Raw genomic sequence first — 26620 nt, 5'->3', positions numbered from 1 at the left:
TCTCCTCTGACCACTGTCATCAACAAGGCTTTTCCGCCACATAACTCCCTGTTTTTGTGTAAAAATCCCAGGAGATCAGTAGTTACAGATATACTCAAACCAGCCCATCTGGCACCAACAATCATTCCATGGTCTATATCACGGAGATCACATTTTTCCCCTTTCTGATGGTTGATGTGAACATTAACTGAAGCTCCTGACCCGTATCTGTGTGATTTTATACATTACACTGCTGTCATACCATTGGCTGATTAGATAATCGCATGAATATGTATGTACAAGTGTACATAATAAAGTGGCTGGTGAGTGTATGTTGAAGAAAAATGTTCAGCCATTTTAGAAGACAATAAGGAAACTGATTCAAACAAAAAACTCCATTCCATGAAGATCTATCAACAAGCTCCTTCACTACTGCAAGAAGAATATATTAACGCCTTTAAGATTAGTTGCATACACATGGTTTATGAAGCTTGTGCTCAAAAGGTTAAAAAGGATAATCTCTAGTGCTACAAATTGTGCCATATGGCTCTCTAAGCAAGCAGGATGTAAGGTTGTTTAGACTGCATATTTAATAGGTGAATTTCCATTTAAAAAGTTTGTTACTGTAGAATAACATCCATCTCTCTAAATCCACACACAAAAACACACATAATAAAAGGTTTTAGACATGAGAACTGACAATCTTCCAGACTGATATTAGCTAGACAACCAGTGGTGCCCAGTCCCTCTGCTTGACTCCATACTGTGCAGGAGAGATTTAGACAAAGCAGGGACAGACTGTAAGAAAACATGAATTTCTAGAGCATTTGCAACAGGAATGAGATTTTAGAAGTTCTATACCTGCATGTCAGTGAGTTCCTTATGGAATCTTTTTGCAAGATCTGGACCATTCTGCATTGTAGGTATTTGGTAGGTCTAAAAAAATAATAATATATATTTTTCAAGGTTTTCAATAAATGTGTAAATATTCGTTACAAACTCAAAGCAGGCAAGAAGTTGAAATGGACATTTCTATTAGACAAATGAAGTGTGCATTTCCACTACTAGTTACCTGGCCTCTGTAGAGTAGACTGCCAACCGGACACACCACACATGCCGTGCCAGAACCGAAGACTTCCAGAATTCGGCCCTCATTTAAAGCATTTATCAGCTCCTTCATTACTACTTTGCGCTCTGTCACTTTGAAGTCCCCCTGAAAAAGACAAACAACCTTTACCAAAAAAAAAAAAAAAAAAAAGTGTATGGCAGTACTATGGTACACTTGTTGTAACAGAGGTAATACCTAGGTACTTTGACATATACCATGGTACTGAATGGTAACCAAATTAATATACCATGGTATTCCAAGGTACTTCATACTTTAAAAAAAAAAAAAACATGATACCAGGGTAATACCATATTTTTGGGGGGGGATACACCTCAACATACCATGTCCAATGAAACCATACCATAAAAAGCAATGAATAAGTCTAGTCATTAGCATTAATATTCTTTACATACTTTACATTTAGGTTTTGTAAATCAGGCAAACCTTTTTTTAATTCGTTTTAGATCATTTACTTAAGACCCCATAAATGCCATACATAATCACAAAGAAATGGTTCTCCCCAAAATAGAAATTCTCTCATTATTCACTTACCATGATGCCATCCCAGACGTGTATGACTGTCTTTCTTCAGCAGAACTCAAATGAAGATTTTTAGAAGAAAATATCAGCTCTGTAGGTCCATACAATGCAAGTGAATGGTGGCCAGAACTTTGAAGCTCCAAAAATCACAAAGGAAACATAAAAGTAATCCATACAATTCTAGTGGTTAAATCCATATATTTAAAAGTGATATAAGTGTGGGTGAGAAACAGATCAAAATGTAAATCCTTATTTTACTCTAAATCTCCACTTTCACTTCTACCTCTGAAAAACACATTCGATGCCTGCTTAGTTTCACTTTCACATCTGAAAGTGAAAATGGAGATTTATAGTATATATAAATATTATAAATATTGATCTGTTTCTCAACCACACCTATCATATCGCTTCAGAAAGATATGGATTTAACAATGGAGTCATATTAATTACTTTTACGCTGCCTTTACCTTTTTGGACCTGGAAAGGTCTGGTCACCATTCACTTGCATTGTATAGACCTACAGAGCTGAAATATTTTTCTAAAAATCTTCATTTGTGTTCAGCAGAAGAAAGTCAGTCATGCAAATCTGGGATGGCATGAGGGTAAATAAATGATAAGAGAATTTTCCTTTTTGGGTGAACAATCCCTTTATATTATTAAAACTAGTCAATATATCCAAATGACACAAAATACAATAACACAATATATAAAGAAAAGAATGCACAGTACTTGCATGTAACTAAAATTTAGTCGATATCAAAATATTTATCTTAAAAGGGCTTATGAACACATGGGCACATTAATTCCTAAATCGATTTTAAAATTATAAACTTCGCTTGAAGACAGCACCACACACCATCAAACCAAGAATTACATTGCTTCATGGGGACACGCACACAAATTCATAGTTCCCTTTCTCTCACCCATTCTCTTGCTAGGTCCAGCAGAGACTGTCTGGTGACTCCTGGAAGAATGATGCCATCTAGTGGAGGGGTGACAAGCTCTCTCTCTATAGAGACACAAAGACACATATATTCAAAGAAGCACATTCTTTTTCAAAACAGTTGGACCAGGATGGAGGGGCAAATATATAATTAGTCAAGCATAAACATTCATCAAGGAGCACTTTCCAGGGTTCTCACCATTTTTGACTAATGAATTTCCATTACTTTTCCAGAACACTCTGAAAAGAGCAATTTGCTGACAAACCAGACATCACTATGGCTTGTGAGCAAGTTTTGCTCAACACAAGAGCAATATGAAGCTCATTACATATTTCACAGCAGAGAAAAATTAGAAAAATAATGTTCAATATAGAAATGTACATGATTTTTTTCCATGCCTGGAAAACATAACTAAAAACAAATCTGATATTTCCAGGTTTTCTAGCACATGCCAGCAATTATGCTGAAATTCATTGAAATAGATCACCAGCAGAGGGAGACAAACATCAACAAAAATGTAAAGAAAAAATTAAAGGTGGAGGAGAGCTAGGAAGTATTTATAATAGCATTAAACTATTCTAATCAACCCAGAAGCAATATCTACTGGAGTTTTTTTAAAACATCTTTCTTCAATCCTTATTTAATTGTACCGCCAAATCTTGATATGTTTTAAACAAAAATTTATTAAAAATGCAAAAGAAAATTTATTACTGAGATAATATCTGCACGATAAAAAATTACAATGAGTAGTATCCACTTGCAACCCCGCGTCAACATGCGTGGACATTGTATTTTGGCTTCGCTATACACCACGCATAATGTAAATGAATAAATAATGACTGAATACTGTTCACAAGACTCTAGACTGTCATTTAAAGGTTAACTTTGGCTACACTGAGTCAAGTGATAAAACAGCTTCCTACGGCTGCAGCGCCAGCAAGAAATATCTTTGTTTTTTTTAATTGAAACCAGTTTGGTTGTAGAGTCTCTAGCTTAATTTGGTATGCCGCTTTAAAAAAATTGTTTATGTTTCACGTGTCAGCACGCTGATAAACATGATGTCTACATATGTGGACACTGGCACTGCATTTACTCAAAAGTAGAAAAAACATGTTAATTATTTGGAATAACTTTCAACGAACACATCTGTGGGTTATATAGCTTCAATTTAATTGACATGTTCTGTTTAATTTTGTCATCTCTGTGCAATATGGTTATATTCATTGACATTAGTAAATGCATTCCTATATATTTACTGTGCATTTTCACATCGAGAATAAATGGGTTCATACAAAAGCTGAATATTCTAGCTTTAATAGGCTTTATATGGAGTAGGGATGAAAATAAAGTGCATTTTGAACAGTTTTGAGACAGACAGACAGCACACTAAAGCTTAATTAATTCAATAAATAGTGAACTAGGGAGCAAGGGAGCAGCATCCTATAGCTTTCTATGCAGCGAAGTGCATTCAATCCTAAAATCAAACCAAAAGTTCAGTTTCAGGCTGCAGATGATGTTTGGACTACTTAACTTGTTTGGACCACTTAACTTGTTTGGAAGACATGGGACAATGGTAATCGGTACATAGATTCAGAATTTTATAATGCTACAGTTTATTTTAAAATGGTTGGCTGTGATTGGATGATGCTGGCAATTACTTTGAATAAGAATTATTTATTCAGCTTTACAGAAATTCATCTAGAAGGTCTGTAACATCTCAAAAACATGAATGACCAACACTCCTGGAAACGATGGAGAAAATAAATAAAAATAAATCGTACTTTCTATAGCTCAGTGTTTTTTAAAATTTCCCAACATATTCCTGCTGTCTACACATGTGGACAATCATTTTAAGGGAAACTATTTTCTCTAGAAGATGTGTTATTTTTTTTTATAAAGGTGCTACTAGTTACAAATCAAAAAGGTAAATGGAAAATGCACAGTATGCATAGTAGTATACTACTATGCATACTAAAGTGTCAAGGTGGTGGGGAACAAATGTGTAGGGTGGGGGGGGGGGTTGCTTTTGCGTTCTCTCGCAAAACTCTGTATTCCTCCAAGAATTTGAGTGATCTCGCAAAATTTTGCATTCTCACAAATTATTTTGTGTGCGCTCGCAAAATGTGCTTCATAATGAAATTCTTCTGCTAGCTCTCCTATGTGTATTCCAGCATTATTCCAGCTTTTGAGTTCAACAAGAAGAGAAAGCCAGTGCAATGAAAGAGTTATGCCCAAAAGACAATAATTAAGCAATACACAATTCACAATCTTTTATCCTCTTTCTCCCAATTTGGAATACCCAATTCCCACTACTTAATATGTCCTCGTGTTGGCATGGTTGTTTGTTTGTTTGTTTGTTTTTAATGCCATGCTAGCTTCTATGGCTATTTCCATGGTGAGAAATGTTTAAGGAATTCTATGAGGTTTTTAAAATAAATTTTCCCTAAAAAAAATTGCATCGGTTTGACTTTGTTAAAAATGTCTTGAGTGCTGACTGAATAAAAAAGGTTTCTCACGGGGTTAAGACCAGTACAGTCTTAATAAAACATGTTTCAGGGATAATGGATTCTGGCAGAAGGTACATGTTGGTGAATCTTCACCTAATATTAAAAACTTGTGTGCCAACCTGGACTGACCAATACGACAGCGGGTGTAGACAATCTGGTCCCAGCGATTTGAAAACAGAGAGGAACTTCTTTTGCCAACAAAAGGGCTGATTTCATGGAGTTTGTTCATGATGCATTGATCCCACTCAGTTTGCCATTTGTTTTTAGGATATTATTTTATTATGGGTTTTAGGTCAGTGGGAGGTATTGGACACTTTTTGAAATCTGCTGATAAAGCCTCTTTTGCAGCTGTGCCTGCTTTCTCATTTCCTGTGATTTCAGTGTCCAGGTACCCAGCAGAAGCAGATATTGACATTTTGGGCCTCCAAATTCAGCAGTTTGCATAGAATCATTACAAGATAATTTTTTTAAGATGACATTGCTTGAAGACATGATTTTGAATCTTAAATGATCAGAAAGTTTCTCTTTTGCATAGTCTTTATGAAGTCCAGTGCTAAGATGATAGCGTTTAAAAATTGAGCTGTGATTGGGAATGGATATTCCTTTTTTTTTTTTTTTTTTTGATGGTTGATCACAAATGCAGATGATACATGATCCTCAGATTTTGATCCATCTGTGTGTGTGTGTGTGTGTGTGTGTGTGTGTATGTATATATATATATATATATATATATATATATATATATATATATATATATATATATATTAGGGATATGTGATGGAAATATTTTTCTAATGAAAATGAGTTGTTGTTGAAAGTCATTTGGGTGTTTTTCGGATTTTTTGTTTCTTGTTAAATAGAAGATAAATTTTTTTTTTTTTTTTTTTAAGTTCCAGGGGGCCCCAGGGGGGTTTACTGAAGTGTGTCTGTTCCAGTATGCTAAGATCAACTTTGAGATTTTGTAAATGTGGTTTGATCCGTAGTCCAAAAGGATGGAAATGTCTTGGTCCACGTCTTGGAAATGTATACAGGTGAAACTCGAAAAATTAGAATATCGTGCAAAAGTTCATTAATTTCAGTAATTCAACTTAAAAGGTGAAACTAATATATTATATAGACTCATTACAAGCAAAGTAAGATATTTCAAGCCTTTATTTGATATAATTTTGATGATTATGGCTTACAGCTTATGAAAACCCCAAATTCAGAATCTCAGAAAATTAGAATATTACATGAAATCAATAAAAAAAAAGGATTTTAAATACAGAAATGTCGGCCCTCTGAAAAGTATAATCATGCATATGTACTCAGTACTTGGTTTGGGCCCCTTTTGCATTAATTACTGCCTCAATGCGGCGTGGCATGGATGCTATCAGCCTGCGGCACTGCTGAGGTGTTATGGAAGACCAAGATGCTTCAATAGCGGCCTTCAGCTCTTCTGCATTGTTTGGTCTCATGTCTCTCATCTTTCTCTTGGCAATGCCCCATAGATTCTCTATGGGGTTCAGGTCAGGCGAGTTTCCTGGCCAATCAAACACAGTAATACCATGGTCATTGAACCAGGTTTTGGTACTTTTGGCAGTGTGGGCAGGTGCCAAGTCCTGCTGGAAAATGAAGTCAGCATCTCCATAAAGCTTGTCTGCTGAAGGAAGCATGAAGTGCTCTAAAATGTCCCGGTAGACGGCTGCGTTGACTCTGGACTTAATAAAGCACAGTGGACCAACACCAGCTGATGACATGGCTCCCCAAACCAACACAGACTGTGGAAACTTCACACTGGACTTCAAGCATCTTGGATTGTGTGCCTCTCCATTCTTCCTCCAGACTCTGGGACCTTGGTTTCCAAATGAGATGCAAAATTTGCTCTCATCAAAAAAGAGGACTTTGGACCACTGAGCAACAGACCAGTTCTTTTTTTCTTTAGCCCAGGTAAGACGCTTGACATTTGAAGCCCATGTCCAGGACCCGCCTGTGTGTGGTGGCTCTTGATGCAGTAACTCCAGCCTCAGTCCACTCCTTGTGAAGCTCCCCACACATTTGAATGGCCTTTTCCTGACAATCCTCTCCAGGCTACGGTCATCCCTGCTGCTTGTGCACCTTTTTCTTCCACACTTTTCCCTTCCACTTAACTTTATATTAATGTGCTTTGATACAGCACTTTGAGAACATCCAACTTCTTTTGCAATTACCTTTTGAGGCTTTCCCTCCTTGTGGAGGGTGTCAATGATGGTTTTCTGCACAACTGTCAGGTCAGCAGTCTTCCCCATGATTGTGAATTTAACTGAACCAGACTGAGAGACCATTTAAAGGCTCAGGAACCCTTTGTAGGTGTTTAGCTGATTAGAGTGTGACACTTTGAGCCTACAATACTGAACCTTTTCACAATATTCTAATTTTCTGAGATTCTGAATTTGGGGTTTTCATAAGCTGTAAGCCATAATCATCAAAATTATATCAAATAAAGGCTTGAAATATCTTACTTTGCTTGTAATGAGTCTATATAATATATTCGTTTCACCTTTTAAGTTGAATTACTGAAATTAATGAACTTTTGCACGATATTCTAATTTTTCGAGTTTCACCTGTAGGCTTGAAGAAACCAGATGGTAGGCTGGGTTTTCTTTGTTGGTCTTCAGCTTTGTTGTATACTGTAGGGCTAGTTTGAGGCATCTGTTCTCCAGAGAAAGTTAATTTGCTTCTACATGCAAACTTTGCATTGGTGATGTCCTAAAGTCCCCTAAAGCCAGACGTATGCCTTGATGATCTACTATGTCCAAGAGTCGGACATTTGATTTCTTGGCTGATCCATACACTATACTTCCATAATCCAGGCGTGATCGAATTAGTGCTCTGTAGAGATTTCTGCACCCCATTTTGTTTGAGCTAAAACTTTTGAATTGTTCAAGGTTTAAGACATTTATCTTTTAAAATCTTTATGTGAGGGATAACATTCAGTTTACGGTCAAGCGTTACTCCAAGGAATTTGGCTTCCTTAACTCTGATGTGTTCACCATCAATGAATATCTCTGGGTCAAGATGGAGAGAGCATAGCTGGCAAAAATGCATACAAATAGTTTGGGTCTTTGAAAACTCAAAACCATTTGATACTGACCAGGACTCCATTCGGTTAATTGTCAGCTGGATTTTTTGTTCAATGTCATTCATGTATTTGCTTCTGTAGCAAATACCAATGTCATCAACATAAAGACTGCAATGGATACCTTTGCCATTGATTTTGATATTAAAAAGTGTAACTGATAAAATGCTTCCTTGTGGTACTCGTAGCTCTTGTTTATTAGAGTCAGATAGGGTATTACCTACTCTGACTTTAAAATGTCGGTTTGATAGAAAATTAACAATAAAAATGGGTAAGTGTCCTCTAAAACCAAGTTGATATAAATCCTTTATAATACCGAACTTCCAAGCGGTGTTGATGGCGTGGTTACTTACCTCAATCTGGGTGGTGGAGGACAACTCTCAAATGCCTCCGCTTCCAAGGCAGTCAGTTTGTGCATCTTATCACGTGGCTCGTTTTGCATGACACAGCGGAGACTTACAGCATGTGGGAGGCTCATGCTGCCCTCTGTGATCCACGCACAACTTAACATGCGCACCATTGAGAGCGAGAACCACAAATCGCGACCACGAGGAGGTCACCCCATGTGACTACCCTCCCTAGCAACCAGGCCAATTTGGTCTGGAGTCACTAATGCACACCCTTGATTTGAACTCACGACTCACAAGGGGTTCTAGTCATCGTCAATACTCGCTGAGCAACCCAGGACCACAAATCATAATCTTTCATTTATGAATGTGTGAAAATACCTTTACATTATTACAAATCTTTGTATGTCGAGTGCAAAGCCAGATCTAAATGCCGTCCAAAGCAAAAAAACTATTTCAGATGCCTTTGCCAGCGTTACATCATACGAGAAAGGTTCCAAACAGCAGAGGAAAAAAAACAACAAAAAAACTGATTCATTAACATTTCACCTTGCGAAAGACATGGTACCAATTAACACGTTTACCAAAGAGGGTTTTAAAAACATGATCCGGTCGCTTGACAAGCGGTATGTAATACAATCACGCAACTATTTTTTTAAGTTATTTCTTTTATAAACATTTTATTTTGTTGTAGTTTTTAAACCACTCAGGTTTGGTGTATAGCTGCAAAAAAGTTTCCCAAAGGGATTAAATTAAAAGATATTTATTGTTTACATTTCTTTAAAAAAATAAAAAATCTAAATGTAATCTTGTAATCTAATTTGTAATGTAATAACATTTTTAATTACTTATTTTGTCATTCACATTAATGCCCTATTGTGATAATGATCCTTCCTTAGTGTAATGCTCTGTTTTAACCTGGTTGCAGTAAAGAGATAAAGCCTCCTGAAATCTCCTGGATCCCTTCTAGACACCACACTTCATTCACAAATGAGCCCCTTTATTTTAGGGTAAGCAACATGCATTATTAATATCATAACATGTTAGATCATTGACTTTAGGGTGAATTGATAGAGGAGTATTACATGAATAGTAACATCCTCTAAATACTTTGGATTACTTCTTCAGAACTGGTAGATTTTTTTTCACTTATTTTGACTAAATACCTTATGCAGTGTTGTTTCTAAATCAAGATAAATCAAATTGATCTGGTTTAGGATTTTTAGATATTTTTACAGGAAAACAATACAAATTATCATCAAGAATATGATTTTTGCCCTAATATCAAAGGTCTTACTAGAAAAAATAAATTATGATCCAACAGGAATTTTCTTGATAAAACATCTGATCGTGTCTGGTAACATGGGCATGTAAAATGGCTAGAAATACAATTTTAGCTTAGCATATGTAAATTTACACAAGGTTTATTTCCATTTCTCCCTGCTCCAAACTTACTTCTCTGTATGCATGTATAAATGTTTTCCATCTGAAAGGATTAAATATTAAATGAAACAAATTACAATAAAATACCAAGTAATCTCCTTAGTAATCAAAATACTTTTTGAATGTAACTATTTGAATTACCAATTATTTAAATTGTAACTGTAGTGGAATACATTTACTTATATTTTGTATTTTAGATACATAATCCCGTTACATGTATTCCGTTAATCCCCAACCTTGTATACGAGAGCACAAGTTTTGCAAGAGAAAGCAACATAATTTGCGAGATAATGCATTGTATCTCTGGGGAACGCAAAGCTTTGCGAGACAACGCAAAAGCATTTGCTTAATTTTTCCCACGCTACAATTTTTTCCCACCAACATGGCCCTTTAGGGGCTCCGTAGTATGTTGCCACAAGCCCTACAAGAGCCAGCACGTTTCCATTATATGTGCCTACAAGAGCAGTTAAACAGGCATATTTTAGGGGCAAAAAAAAAAAAAAAGATCTCAGTTCAACAAAAGCTATTATTGCAGTGTTCTATAATTTACAGTTTTTACCAGCTACTCGTCTGCTCACACATTCCTCACCTCCTTTCTCTGTGGTCCAGTAGATGAAGAGATTCATGGTTCCAACCTCAGTGATCTCCTCATTATCTCCATACAGCCAGAGGACCTGCTGACAGCCCTTCTTCGCCGCCTCACTCTGAACAGCGATTGTTGGTCCATAATTCCTGGAAAAATAAAGCAGTTATTGCAGAAGTACATTCAAGCCACAAAACAATAATTTGCTGTTCACACAGGTTTCTAACAAACAGTGCAAAAGAATTGTGAATTCATAATATAACCAGTATTGGGTAAGTTAAGTTGGGTAAAAAAAAGTTAATTAAGTTAAATTACATCTTCTACACTGTAATTAGATTACTGTACTAATTACTTTCTAAAATCCTTATCAGCCTCGACCAGATGAAAGATACAAAGATAGACATGAAACTTATTTAAATTCTTTCAAATAAATCATATAAATGATTTATGAACTGGACAAATAATTTAAGGGGGCTGCATTAAATTAGAAAACATACATTTTTAACATTAGATCTTACATTTCGATTTTAAATTCACTATTGTTTTATACAGAATTGTTCTATAGTCTATACAGTATTTAACACAATCACATCAGGAGTAACTGTGATTACATTACTGAAAAGCTAAGAGTAATCCCTTTACTTTTTTTTTCAATGAAAAATTGTAATTACAGTAAATAATTACTTGGTAATAGGGCTGGGGCGGTATGGATTTTTCTAACCGCGGTTGAAAAGCAAGATATTCCCGCGGTATAGCGGTAAACCGCATTAAATACATTACATTGGATCAGAGAAGTCCCCTCCCCCCCGACAGACTTTGGCGCACACATCAGAAGTCGCTTTTGATAGACAGACTTTAAATATTGTCACCTACATCCGAAGAAAAAAAACGAGCACAATTTTAAATAGTCAAATTTTCATCAAGCAGTAATTTGGCATGAACTAATCACCGTATAGATTTCCTTATTTAAGATTATTCTCAGATACATTCGCATTGAAGATGGGTCAGACATGATTTTGACCACTTTATTAAGTTTTGTAGAAAGCCTTTCTTTAACTTAAAATTTCGTTTTGTATAAATTGTATCTTAATTTTAATCACTGTTTCATTAACTAATTGCCTGGAATTAATAAATAAGAAGCAAATATAGCAGACATACAATCAGCAGCAGGATGTGGAAGCGCCGATGCGATCTCTTGCGCGTGAGCTCTCTCATAAATGAACCGAAACTCGGCGGCTAGGCCTACTGCCTCACAGACATGAGAAATAAATAGAAATCTTAAAATGCATTTTAAACAAAATTCAAAACAAAATGATAAAATTTTAGGCTACAGTAGCCTAGTAGTCAGGTTTGCCAATGTGCGTTACTATTTATTTATTTATTTGTATCCCTGTGCGTCAATCGGAAACGGACTTCACTGCTGATATTCTGGGGATACAACATAGCCAATAGGCTATAGCCTACTAGGGACTTTAGCCTTTAAAATATCTTTGCTGCATTGGATCAGTCTCCTTTCTAAAACAGCCAAGAGCTTTCTAGCCTCGCGGCAGCAGCCTTTGCATCGCTCAGACCTTAAAACAGTCAGCGCCATGGATGCGGTTTTGAAAATGTATCAAAAAACGTTGGTGCGGACAGATGAGTTTTGTGATGCGGTTGCGGATTAAATAATAATAGCCCATCCGCGCATCTCTAATACAAATGGAATGTTATTATGTGTCATGGACCATTGCGCTCCCCAACTCGCGAAAGGTCGGATTTGCTCCATATTTTGATAAGTTTTGTTTAGAAAACCTTGACTCCATGTAGGCTAATATCATTAGACATAATCCATATCATTAGAATCAATGAATCCATGTCATTAGACACAACGACTCCATGTCATTAGACACAACGAATCCATGTCATTAGACACAACGTGCACACATGTGCAGGCCAATGTTTTTTTTGTTTTTTTGCGGTGACGACGGTGACAAGCTCAGACCCGCGGTTGGAGTCACGTGACAGCGATATTGCGGTAATGCGGTAACCGTCCCAGCCCTACTTGGTAATGCATTACACCCAACACTGAATATAACACACCAGCGGTCTAGGCATTATCAGGACAAGCTTTGCTAAAGTGGACCTAAGAGAATAATGGAAAAGTAAGATTATGAATCCCAAAACGGCAGCGACAGCACATAAACAGAAGACAGTGCCACATTAGGGTGAAAGGTCAGCCTGCTGAGGATTAAAAACAAATCTCTACAAATCCAGGTTGCACATGGATAGTATATTGGTGCCTTAGCAAGCAACTGAATTTCGCTGACATAACGCATGTAGGCTACTCCTAAATATTTGCATAACAATGGTGCCAATAAAAAGACACTGATGTTTTGTCTTAAGTCATTCATTTACATTTACATTTACATTTATGCATTTGGCAGACGCTTTTATCCAAAGCGACTTACAGTGCAATTATTACAGGGACAATCCCCCCGGAGCAACCTGGAGTTAAGAGCCTTGCTCAAGGACACAATGGTGGTGGCTGTGGGGATCGAACCAACGACCTTCTGATTAACAGCCCTGCGCTTTAGCCACTACGCCACCACCATCCCCATTCAAAGGGCAATGAATGTACAGTGCCTTGCAAAAGTATTCAGACCCCTGACCAATTATCTCATATTACTGAATTACAAATGGTGCATTGAAATTTCATTCTGTTTGATATTTTATTTTAAAACACTGGAACTCAAAACCAATTACTGTTAGGTGACATTGTTTTTATGTTGGGAAGATACCAGGTTACACCGATGAAAGAAATTGCCCTAACAAGGACACATTTACTTTAATATTGGCATTAAAGTTGCAATCACATCTGGATAAAAAACCCATTGCTGAAGAAAAAAAAAAAAAAGAGCATTCTACAGAAGTTAGAGATAAAGTAATAAAAATGCATAGATTAGGGAAAGGGTACAAAATAATATCCAAATGTTTGGATACCCCAGTGAGCACAGTTGTATTAATAATCAGGAAGTGGAAGCTCCACCACACTACCCAAGCACTGCCAAGAAAAGGCTGTCTCTCAAAACTCAACGCTATAACAAAAAGGAGATTTGTGAGAGAAGCCACAGAGAGGCCAACAATCACTTAGGAGCTAAAGAGTTCAGTGGCTGGGAGTGGAGTAATGATGCACCAGTCAACCAAATCAAGAGCACTGCATAACGCTGGCCTGTATGGGAGGGTGGCAAAAAAGAAACCGTTACTCAAAAAGTACCATCTGAAAGCACGTCTGGAGTTTGCCAGAAAGCATGTGAGTGACTCAGCTGTGTTGTGGGAGAAGGTTTTGTTGGAACACTTCCTATGCCTCAAGACACACCATCCCTAGAGTGAACTATGGTGGTTGTAGAATTATGCTGTGTGGATGCTTCTCATCAGCAGGGACTGGGCATCTTGTCAGAATTGAAGAATGGATGGAGCAAAATATAGGGAAATACTGCAAGAGAACCTGCTTCAGTCCGCTAAAAAGCTGAAGCTTGGAAGAAATTCACCTTTCAGCAGAACAATGATCCCAAGCAAGTGGCAGAGTGGCTCAAGAACAAAAAGGTAAATGTCAAACAGTGGCCCAGTCAAAGTCCTGATCTCAATCCTATTGAGAATCTGCTGCACTATTTCTATTCACTATGGTGACAATTGCAGTCCACAAGTGTCACCAACCAACCTGAACAACCTGGAGCAAATCTGCCGAGAAAAATGGGCCAAAATCACTTCGTCACTGTGTGCAAAGCTGGTACATATGTACCCCAAAAGACTTAAAAGCAGTTACTGCAGCACAAGGTGGCTTGACCAAATATTAAAGTGTGGGGGTTGAATACTTAAGCAAGATATTTCAGTTTTTTTTTTCTTCATAAAAATATTTCCCAACAAGAATACCTTACAATAACTGATTTTGAGTTTCAGTGTTTTAAAATAAAATATCAAATCAGAATGAAATTTCAGTGTACCATTTGTAATTCTGTAATATGCAAGAATTGGTCAGGGGTCTGAATACTTTTGCAAGGCACTGTATGTGCAAATTAACAAGCTCCAACAAAATTGCTATTCTACCATTAATGATCTCTTAAAACAAACAAACAAACAAACATAAAAGCACTTTAACCATTATTCTGCATCAGGACATTTTGTGATATGATGAAATATTAGGGATTGGAATCTACAGCACGAAACACGCACGAGCAGTGAAAATGATTCCCAAATGGATGACTCACCCTCCCATCTTGTATTCTCCAACACCTCCCCTCCAGGCCCTGACAAAACTAGGATCTGCCAGCAAGGACACTGGACTAAATCCTCCAGTGGCAAAATAAGGTCCAACAGGTCCAACAATGACAAACAGCAAAGCATGGCCTGCTCGAGACACACCTAGAGAAGGCTGAGATGAAAAGAGGGTCAAGAATGCATGTGCACATCATATAGTAATGTAAAACCAAAACCAGCAGTTGTTTCCGCTTTTGAATAAGAAAAGGTTTCAGATGCATAATATTACCTCGATTCCTATAAATGTAGGTCTGATATATAGACTGGCATCTGTGGAGTAAGGAACCCATTCTTGGTCAATCTCAACCAGCTTCTTAATACATTTCAGCAGCTCGCCCTTATCAAACAACTAAAACAGAGAAAGGAAGAGAATACACTAAAGGAGATGGGAGAAGATACAGCCCAGAGATTGACTTTGTGGAAATGTGATAATCTCACAGAGCATCAGTCAATAAGCTTAAGTAGGTCTTTAAGCACTCAACGGGGTAAAATTCAGACTAACAGGCAGACAACTCCTTTCAGAACTGCGGTACATGCGCTCCATATTCAACATGGGCCTGAAGAGACGGATGAGATTATCTACTCCCCGGAATGCCTTCATGCCCTCGAAGAGCTGAAATAAAACAGAATACACAATATATATTAAAAAAAAAGGAAGATATGCAAACTGCCAAGAATAACAACATTTTGGATATTTATCTTTACATTATCACTAGGCACTACAGTTCCAACTGGGCTTATAAATAAACATATACTGAGCCAAGGTCAAATAACTGTTAAGAGCATTCAGGGCACAGAACTACCAAGAAAACAACAACAACAACAACAACAGTGCGCTACTCATGAAAAAATAATAATCATTGAACTATCAATACCTCAGAGTTATCAATATTATTGATAAAATAAATAATTTCAAGGCTGCACAATTTGTCATACACTTATCAATAAACTTACCATGAAAAGTGCCAATTACTGCATTCCATTCCAGGCTACCCCTGTTTTATTTATAAAGACTTTGTGCAGAAGCATGAGGCTTTAGAATTAGTCTATAATGCTATCACTAATGGCTAATGTTCGTAATTAGTGGTCGACAGGTATGTGTTTTTCAATGGTCGATAGCTGGATGGCCAAAATTAATGCCAATGTACAGTACTGCACATAAGCTTTAGGCAGTTGTGAAATGTTGACGATGTGAGAATGTTTTCAAAAAATAATGCCATGAATAATTTATATCTATCAATTAACAAAGTGCAGTAAACAAAAAATAAATCTACATTTGGTGCGACCACCATATGGCTTTAAAGATCCCATATTATGCTCATTTACAGGTTCATAATTTTATTTTTGGGGCCTACTAGAGTATTAATATTACACATTATTTTTCTCATACTGTACATTGCTGCAGCACTTTTTTCACCCTCTGTCTGAAATGCTTTGTTTTAGCTCCTGTCTCTTTAAAGCCCCCATTTCCGAAAAACCCAGTCTGCTCTTATTGGTCAGCTGGCCCAATCTGTTGTGATTGGTCAACCGCTTGGAGCGTGTGTCAGAAATGTAAAGTCCAGAGATGGGACCAAGTCACACATGTGCAAGTCTCAAGTAAGTCTCAAGTCTTAACCTTCAAGTCTCAAGTAAGTCCCAAGTATTTTTTTCTTGGGCAAGTCAAGTCAAGTCAAGTCCAAGTCAAGTCACAGGCTATGTCAAGTCAAGTCCAAGTCAAGTCACCTTATTATTGTAATTTTACCTGCAGAATCTGATCATAATAAAGTGAAAAGACAAGATATAAGGAACTGTCAGTAAATTACAATACTCATGTTCAGTAAAATACATCATGGAATCAAACAAAATTGTAACTTCATAAAATTATTTATTTTTCACTTCTGCCAACAGTGTTTGAAATGTTTTAAATTTTCAACATTGAGTCCATAAAACAAATAACAGCTTAACATCCAACAGACTCCTCTCTGAACACCTCCCTCTCTCTCTCTCAAACACAGTTATATACATTAAACTTTGTTACATTTCTCCTCTCTCTCTCACACACACTCTCTCTCTATCTCTCACACACTCACTCTCACTCACACACTCTCTCTCCCACACCCACACTCACTCACTCACTCTCGCGCTCACACACACACACACACACACACACACGCTCACTCTCGCGCTCTCACACTCCCACACCCACTCAGAGTATATCCATAAGCCTATTTTTGCAATGTCTGTGAGTGGGAAACGATGAGGTACCAGCGCGCGTGAACGTCATGGCAACGTACAAAACAAAGTACCTCGCGCGGGAAACACTTAACGTAAATGCGCGTATCTAACGTAAATCAAGCAGGCTAGTATGCAGCATAAGCCACGAAGTGTTGGCGAAATAAAAAAAATAATGGACAGATTTTTTTTTTTTCCAGAAAACTTCTTGCACAAAATAAATTCAAGCACTTTCAAGGACCTGTATCTATGTATGTTTATTTTCAAGAACTTTCCAGGGCCTTGAATTTTATTTTTCAGATTCACAAACTTTCAAGGATTTCAAGGACCCGTGGGAACCCTGCTATTATTACATTAGCTAACTACCAACTAACCAAATAAAATTAACAAATTGACAAGCACTTACTGGGCAGAATGGCTCTTCAAATGGCGGACGAAATTGGAGGTTGTCGTCTGGCTGTCCGCGATCTTAACGTTGCATGTCTTGCAAAGCGCTGTTCGTCTTTTGCCATCTTGATAATAATTTTTGAAGCCGAAAGCGATGTCCCTCGGTAACGTACCCTCCGGCTGACATGTTGATGTGTTATCTGATCTAAGTGGGCGTGGTGTGCGTAAGGTACGAGAGGGCATGGCTGATGATAGCCTATAGTGTCGACCGTGATCCAGTCATGACAAAACTATTCTCAGCCTGCGCTCCAGCTGGATCAACTTTTTTTTTTTTTTTTTTTATAATTTATATATTTTATATTCAAACTGAAAACATGATGTGATTAACAGTCATTCAAGTCTTCGTGTCTCAAGTCAAGTCAAGTCCCAAGTCTTTAACTTCCAAGTCCGAGTCAAGTCACAAGTATTTTATTTTTTGTCAAGTCAAGTCACAAGTCATAAAAATAGCGACTCGAGTCCACTCGAGTCCAAGTCACCAAGTCACAAGTCCCCATGTCTGGTAAAGTCCCTTAACATAACCGAAGTAGCCCTTAGGCAGGCATTATACAATTGTGTTACATAGTGACAGCTAAGTCACGGAAGTAATGGCTGGACTGTAAGCCAGGTGTTTCAGACAGTTCAGAAGCACTGTTTTCTGTGGGAGAGTCAAGTCAAGTAAATTTTATTTGTATAGCACCTTTCACAACACACATCGTTTCAAAGCAGCTTTACAGAAGATCAGGCATTAACAGATGATAAAACTTATGTCTATAATGTCGATGAATCATCATTGTGTAATTAGATAAAATACGATTGTAATCATGTTTAAAAATAAGTAATTAAATAGTAATTGTATTAATAAACCCAGTGAGCAAGCTGAAAGCGACTGACAAGGAACACAAAACTCCATAAGATGTTGGTTAATGGAGAATAATAACCTTGGGAGAAACCAGGCTCACTGTGGGGGCCAGTTCCCCTCTGGCTAACATCATGAATATAATGCCAATATTACTTATGTATAGTGAAAGTCATGGTTTAAAATGATTAAACTAAGTAAGTGTTTAGTTAAGTAGGGGTCAGTGTTTAAACATCGATTTTGTATGAACTTTGAGATTAATGACCAATGTCTTTGAAGTCCATCCTGGATTAACTGCAGAGGTTCACATAGATGCAATTGTCCTTGTTAATTGGCTGATGAAGGCTTTTTTTTTTTGGCAATTGTTAGTCTATGCATTCCATTTCAAGATCGTAGTTCATCAATAGAATGAGGTGATGCAGGCAGAGATTGTCAGGAGAGTGTAACTCCCTTTGGCATGGACTTTGTGCTTTGTAACTTTGCAGACCTTTGAAGTAAATACTTCCCAAAAAGCATAATAGGACCCATTTAAAACTGAACCAATTTTCCCAAGTACACTTGTGCAGTTTTTATATTTTTAAGGTTGTTGGCAGATAGGTTGTTCCAAGGCTCTTGGAGAACTTGCCAGAGTTCTATGTATTTAGTCTGTCTCGATTGCTACTGTCTCTTCATGTAATCCCAAACTGAGATCTGGGCTCTGTGAGGGCCATACCATCGGTTGCAGGACTCCTTTTTTCTACTTCTATTCTATTCTGTTTGCAAAAGGAATGTTAGGAAACTAACATTTATATTTCCTATTGACACACTAAAGCAGAAGATATAAAATAACCATATTAAGACAAATATTTTTGTGAAACATCCAACGTGCCCAAGAATTTTGCACAGTACTGCACATAATACAAAATTAACCACAGCAAATCAGATGTAATCTACCCAATTTACAAAGTGAGACAAACACTAACATTTTTTTAAACAAAAATTGCTGAAACTTAAACTTGAAAGAAAAAACTTGTAAACAGAAATGGTTTACCATCCACTGACAGATCTACTGGCAGATTTTGGATCTGACAAAATGGAAAATTAACACTTCTGTTAATCAGCCAAGCCAACGTGTTTATCATTCAGGCAATGTATCCGTCTAGTAAAGCCAGCACCACACTAGCAGACTCAATACATCTAGATTTTGGCTAAAAGCTCCACACCTGCCGATTGTTTTGCTGTGATCTCGCTATCTTCCGGCGGAGGTATGACACACATACCAACTCACAGCAACTTTCTCAGATTCCCTGTTATGTGGAGCTCGCCGAAATAAAAACAGGTGTACCGTGTTAGTAAAAACAATTGCAAAATAGTGTTTTAGAAAGCGATTCATGTGTTTTATCTTGTGAAAGTGTGTGATTATGAGTTGCTACAGGATTATATACACAATGTAATAACTGCACATAATGTAATCAGTATTACAATATTGATGTAATAAAATGTTCATAATGTAATAATTTTGTCAAAACGTAACAGTTTTTACATTGAGAAATTAAATTACATTGTGAACTCACCAAAATCATTTTAACTGAAATGTAATAATTTTGTCATATTGTAATAATTTCCAAAACAAAACAATAGTATCCTTTTTAAAGCTTAAAAGAAAATGGTATTACTTCACAGTACATTTTTAAAATCTAAATCTTAAGTCTTAAACTACCCACGATATGCACCAGATTGAAATATTCATGCATTTATTATCAATATTAATATTATTGTTTTGTCGATGCTGTGGACAAAAGGGAAGTTAAATTTTTCATGAGCAATTGTAAAATGAAGTAATTTTATGGAGAACCGCACAAACACGTGTACTCAATTCCATATTGCAGCATGTTACCCATTAATTTTTGTATATTTGTTTGTTTTTGAGTAGTCTATGGGCAATATAAACATTTTATTTTATTGAAAAACTTTGGTTTTTGAAAATAGTCAATTATTTGTTTGTGGGATGGCCCTCTCTTTTTTAAATTGGCTTCTAAGTTAAAAAAGGTTCCCGACCACTGCCTTAGGTCATGCGGATTTCAATTATACCAGTTTTACCCATACTGCCTCTCCACCATTTTGACATTTAATAAAAAATACGATCTTTTTGAAATACAGTACTGTGCAAAAGTTTTAGGCACTTGTGGAAAAACTTTCAAAGTGAGGACTTCTTAAAAAAAAATAATGGCAAATAGTTTATTAATCAATTAACGTCATACAAAGTCCAGTAAACAGAAAAAGAGCCAAATCAATATTTGGTGTTAACACATTTGCCTTTTAACACCAATTCTCCTACTTACACCTGGACAAAATTTTTCTTGATTGTTGGCTGATAGGATGTTCCAAATTTCGTGGAGAATTCACCACCGTTCTTTTAATTATTTAGTCTGTCTCAATTACTTTTTCATGTCATTCAATGGTCTTAATGTAATCCCAGACTGACCCGATGTTCAGTGGGGGGGCTTGTGAGGGCCATGCCATCTGTTGCAGGGCTCCATGTTCTTATATTCTATTTGCAAAATGTATGTTTGGGAGTATAAAATATTTATAACAAAAATATATATATATATATATATATATAAAAAATCATATTGACACACTAAAGTAGCAGATATAAATGTCTTAAGACATTCTTAAATCTTAAGACAAATGTTTTTGTGAAGACATTACACATTACTGTACATTGTCGGATTTCAAAGAAAATTGGTGTGCATAATCGACATCATGTCCTGATCATACTTGAGGAGTTTGGAGACAGCACCACCTATTGTTCAAAAGATAACCCACACTTGTGTGCTGACTCTAACCTCAGCAAGTCTCTTTGCAACTCAGTAGGAATGTCAACTGAGTGTCCAAACTTATATTCTAATAAAAAGAGCAGCACGGAGCACGAGTGAACTGATAATTTTCTTCACTTTAATACAAGTTATTATAACATAAATACAAACATGAATGTACATCTGATACAGTACAACTTACATTCACGTATCGTCTCGTGTATGCGCCTAAAGCTGGCTCTACGCTAGCAGAATTTTTCAATTATTTTCAGGTGTTAGCTTCATTAACATTTTCAGACAGAGCAGCCATTGGCACCTCTCAGCGGGCGCTATTAATCACTTGAATGGTAGGTGTTAATCAATCGGGACTCCTTGCTGAATTAATGGCTGAAGCACTGAAAAAACACAAATGTTGTTTGAAAAAAATAATTCCGTCACTGCGATGAACTGACAAGATGACAAGTTGATCAGAACTCACACTCAGCAGCATATCACAAACGCTGATTAAATTCCATAGTGATTCTGCCATTCTGCAAAAATAATACAAAAGCAACTAACGAAGGATAAAAATAACCTTGACTGACATGTTACAGTTTTGGTGCATTTTAAAATATAACCTTGCGAAAGCCTACCAAACCATGAAGGAAATGCAACATTGGCGCGCTCCACGTGACAGGGATTAGAGAGAGATAGCTGGGGCGAGTCGTTATGTGTGTCACCCCTCCACCATTTTTAATCGCAAGTGTGTCATACCTCTTACTGAATAGAGCGAGATCTCGGCAAATGTTTCGAGTCTGCTTGTGTAGAGCCAGCTTAAGCTGTTTTAACCATGGGAAGACATCAGTATAACTTGTAACCTAATGTTACTTCAGGAAGATTTAGCCAATATTGTCCTTAGCTCGTTAGTTAGTAAAATGAAAAGTTTTTCTATAGAAGAATATCGCTAAAATTATAAATGCATTATACATTTTTGCAGACTTTAAACAGTTTTTATGACAGCCATTTAAATGATTATATCTCAACAATGATTAGAAACATAATAATTACATATTTAGTATTTTGTTTTAATTAATTACATAATTTTTTTTTTGTAAATCATACCTTAACCAATAGGTAGCAACAAATGGATAAAGCACAGAGTCACAACTGAAACAATTCTAATGACATTTTATAAAAATCTGCATAACTACAAATCTACCGATAGCTATCATTTTCTCCTTTTTGAACAAGATTACCAAAGTAACCAAATGACATTCCTCCTCCTTTCCTTCGTCGGTCAACAGATCCTAATCTTCCCACATTAAGTGAAGGGGCGTATTCATTTAGTGTGTTAAACAAATGATATGCTCCATCACAGCCCGCACTGGAATGTTATTGGCTCATGCTATAGTCATGTCTTCACAGGCAGGAAAAGCCAACAAAGCAGTTTCACAATTCAAACTAGAGCTCATTGGCTTTGAAGGGGAGAGACGTCAGTAAACAAGAAATATGAGTCAAGTGTGTGGAGGTAAACAAGAACGATTCGTTCACTCAAAAGATTAGTTTGAAAAGACTGATTCATTCATGAATGAAACAACCATTTGAAATTTCAGCAGCATCGCTGACAAATTTAGCAGTAATGATGCACTGTTGCTGTATGCATATAGGGGGAAACACTGCTACTCATTGCCGTGTTTTTTTTTTTATGCTTCTCGGTGCAGAACGTCAAAAGCTCAACTTCAACATCTTTCCTCATTTCTTAAATACTTGTTCATTGAATTGCCATAAAAGGAGAATAAAGTCCATCTGCTTTTGGCTAAATGAGACAATGATAGCATGCTCCCTCACCTCTATGGAGTAATGCAGGGCTGAGGAAGCAGGGTGAAGAGACAGATTCTGGAAAGGCTTAATCTGAGGAACCTCCCATCCTCTAGTTGCAGACCAATAGATGGTCAACATGTGGTCTGAAAACTGCTTGCCAAATACAAGGGTAGAAGGATCTGGCTTTGGCTTCGGTACAGGGTTCCTCTCTATGATGAGATCTGCAGCCTGACACAAAAAAAAAAAAAAAGGGGAGAGAGAGAGAGAGAGAACGGAAAGAGAGAGGGACGGGGAGTACAGCGGGTATGTGGAGAGGTTTTTATTCATTATCATTGATTGCACATGCATTTAAAAAATTAATCTGGATTCGTCATGCCAGTCAAGCTCTTTATGAAAATTTAATTAAATTAAATTGCGATGAGTAGCAGGGAAATGGGGTTGTTGGAAACAAGAGAGCAAAGGTACAAACAAAGAAAGAGAAGTTAGAACTCACAATGAACTTCACAAGGAAATCCAATACAGGATAAGTTATAAAACTTTATAGGTCTGAAAAAGATTTGCTCAAACAGCATTCCATTGCCCCATAAAACAAGGCGGTGCCATTTTTGAGGCAAAATTGAAACAATTACATGAGCCGGGCCACACGCACACAGTCACAAGGCCTATCTGAGGCACAGGTTGAATTGTGGTGACATGGAAAAAAGGAATGGTGTAAAGACCTAGCTCTACAATTTTGTTGAATACCTTGAAGGAGGAACTGGCAAACCGTAATGACCCAAAGGACAGAGGGAGAGGCTGAAGAAAGCGTCCATACAGTGCCTTAAAAGAAAAAACAAATTATACAAAAAAAGGCATATACTAGTTGACAGATATAACAAATACAGTACATAACAGAAATAGTGCAGAACTTCTACAGTTTCCTTTCATCATTGTCCACGTGAGACAGTATGTTGCTTTTGACAGCTGTTGTTTGGCCGTCACGAGATGTGAAGGTTTTGACGCATGGCCCATTCCAGCTCTGAGTATGTACCAGCTGTAAATATCTACATTTTGTTTGTTTGGGCACAAGGGGACAGCTGGGTCATACACTGACGGTGCTTTTAATAGCTATAAACAATGAGTGAATCTGCAAAGCAAACACAGTAGCATTTTCCATTAACGAACCCATAAGTATTCGTTCACACCGAACACGTTTTTGCATCCCTCTGTGCTGTTTTTCAAATGTTTTGCCATGTAAACAAACAATACTTTGGCTAGATGAACATCTTTGACCATTGCACAGGTTCTTTTAGACACCATTAGAGATCTTCTATACTGAGATAACAACCTTATAAAATACAATAGGAGAGATTTAATTCTAATTTCTAAAAAACTGTTTTATAGAATTTTTTATTCTATATTTTACAGACTTGTTTAGAATTTTCTGTAAAATACATTTATAATTATTTTAATTCTATTTTATTGTTACTATTATTTTTATTCTTTATTTCTTGTCATTATCTGTTTTGTGTATTAATGCTTTGGCAATATTGTACGTAAACACAATCAGGCCAATAAATACTTTTTAAATTGAAATTAAAAGCTGAGAGCATAACGGAAGAAAATTGTGGAGAGCTGTAAACTGATACCTACCCGTCGCAAAATTGTCTGCGTCTTGTCTTAACAGCAATCTTATTGTAGTGGCCTCCACACATAGGTCATCCCAAAAGGATTGTTTCGTATAAAACTTCTTGAAGAATAATGGACAGGTGGTCAATTCATTAAGCGATGAGCCGTTTCCTCACAAAACCGGTATATTCAGTGTAAAAAAAAAAGCATCTCTAACATAGACATCAATTCTAAAAGAATGGCCTCTGGTCTCCTTGCCAGTGTACCGCCCATAGAATGTCTATGGAACCGCTGTGTTATGCCATTTTATTCTAACCTTGTAGGTTCCCCTTGGAAGAAGGGCTCTGACGCTGCATCAGGTTATCCCTGCATTGGAATTTCACCAAACACTCTTACATATTCGGGTCTTTAGAGACCCGGCACTTATATCTATCACAAATTGATCTACAAAATTATTGCCCAAATAGTCAAATTTTCTAAATATTTTCAAGAGAATTAGATAATAATAGAATAGAATATATTTTGATGTTTAATTTTTCATATATCAAAGAGATAATGCAACAAATCAGGACAAATCTAAAACAGGATTCATTGCTTTCAAACTGAAATTGTCTGTCAAAAACATATTGAGCTACACATAAAACATAAAATAGACATAGACTACACATAAATTACACAAGTATTTTCACAGGCACTTATCGAGTCTAAATAGATGCACAACATAATTTCAATAGTACACGCAAATGACAATAGTCGCATCATAATGTTCATGTGTTGGACTTGCTATAGTTTACTTCCATGTTGTTTCTTCATCAAATAGCAATGTCAAATGTAAATCAAGTCAATCACTGAAACAACAGCACCTTCTTGAATCAGAAATAGCATGTATAATATGTGTGTACACGCATATGGAACACTGATAAATCACCATTGTAGTTAATTCATTGTTGCAGAGAAAATCAACATGATATATTACTTATTTCTCGTGTAATAAAGAAATAGATATCCTGTTATAGTAAACGTATATAGATATGAAATAATTATACAAATGTAATTTATGGAAGCGCAAAAAGATGAAAAAGTGCTATCCACACGGATTGTTTTTGTTGTTGTCGTAGTCTTTTTACTTTTTTGTGTTCCACTAATGATAAGAGAGAGGTTGAGGAATACTAAAGAGGTGTTATAAAAAATTATAATAATAAAGAAATTTGATGAGGTACGGAGGGTGGAATGAGGTCCTGGGTCACTAAAGATCCGAGGTATGCGTTTTAAGTGTTAAAAAGAAAGTCAACTTCAAAACGCGTCTCGCGACAAACGCGTTTTCGGTGGTTGTTAAGTCAGCTGCACTTGTAATCGATTTATTATTGCCATTAATTATTTGTTAGGATGATTAATAATAAATAACAATAAAATAATTAATGTCCCTGTAAAACATAACAAGGCTGGAGGGTGACCTTGCTTGTCAAACTTTATGCATATTTTTGGCAAATAAAACGCGTCAAGCGCAATGACTTCTCTCGTTCACAGCATAAGCGTTTCAATCACACAGTTTACATGTCATTTTAATTGCAATCAGCAATTCAGACTGAGGTTTAACAATTAAATCGTTGATGTTTAATCCAGAGAAACACGTGAAGAATGTGCATCCTTAAAGCAGGAAGCTTGCTCCGTTGAATGATTGATACCACGTAACACGTCAAGGATCAGCAGTTTAAACCCCCTGGTTATCGCTCTGATAAATATACTCTAGATAAGACGAGTGTGTTTAGATAGATCCACTAATTATTAATAGAAGGATTAGGCGATGTGTTGCGAAAGATAAGTAAAATGCTCTTTGAACTCACCGTCCTAAACGCTGCCATTGCTGCAGAGATGAATGGAAAACTAGTCCGACTAGAATCAACTGCCCCAGACTGTCTGATCTCTGCGTTCCGGATTGGACGCACCGGGGATGGCGGCAAAGTTATTGGGATTTTGAATGGGTAAAGATCGTGCAATTTACTTTTACTTTTCGTTGGGGCTCATTCAGATAATATGATATTTGCATCAGTATAATATTTGCATCAATGGTTCTTTTATT

The 26620-nt window shown here is 36.7% G+C and overlaps 1 protein-coding gene across 1 annotated transcript; it reads right to left on the bottom strand.

The window, feature by feature from the left end:
* Positions 1 to 186: 186 nt before the first annotated feature.
* On the bottom strand, positions 187 to 26446 carry bcat2 (branched chain amino-acid transaminase 2, mitochondrial). The gene is made up of 11 exons (XM_052139575.1): positions 26385 to 26446; positions 23677 to 23751; positions 22960 to 23160; positions 15344 to 15454; positions 15071 to 15190; positions 14793 to 14956; positions 10555 to 10697; positions 2551 to 2636; positions 1052 to 1192; positions 841 to 915; positions 187 to 742 (listed from the first exon to the last, which is right to left on the bottom strand). Exons 1-11 carry the CDS (start codon positions 26400 to 26402, stop codon positions 701 to 703), a joined length of 1176 nt encoding a protein of 391 aa, XP_051995535.1. The 5' UTR covers positions 26403 to 26446; the 3' UTR covers positions 187 to 700.
* Between the last annotated feature and the right edge of the window lie 174 nt (positions 26447 to 26620).

This window comes from Xyrauchen texanus, chromosome 12, assembly GCF_025860055.1.
Source record: "Xyrauchen texanus isolate HMW12.3.18 chromosome 12, RBS_HiC_50CHRs, whole genome shotgun sequence".
NCBI lineage: Eukaryota > Metazoa > Chordata > Actinopteri > Cypriniformes > Catostomidae > Xyrauchen > Xyrauchen texanus.
This window is presented reverse-complemented; position numbering and strand designations above follow the sequence as displayed.

Coding starts and splice junctions, on each gene's coding strand:
- bcat2 (XM_052139575.1), bottom strand. Junction 23,161..23,676: donor TTGCCAGTTCCTCCTTCAAG/GTATTCAACAAA, acceptor TTTTTGTGTCAG/GCTGCAGATCTCATCATAGA. Junction 1,193..2,550: donor TGGACCTAGCAAGAGAATGG/GTGAGAGAAAGG, acceptor TGTCTTTTTCAG/GGGGACTTCAAAGTGACAGA.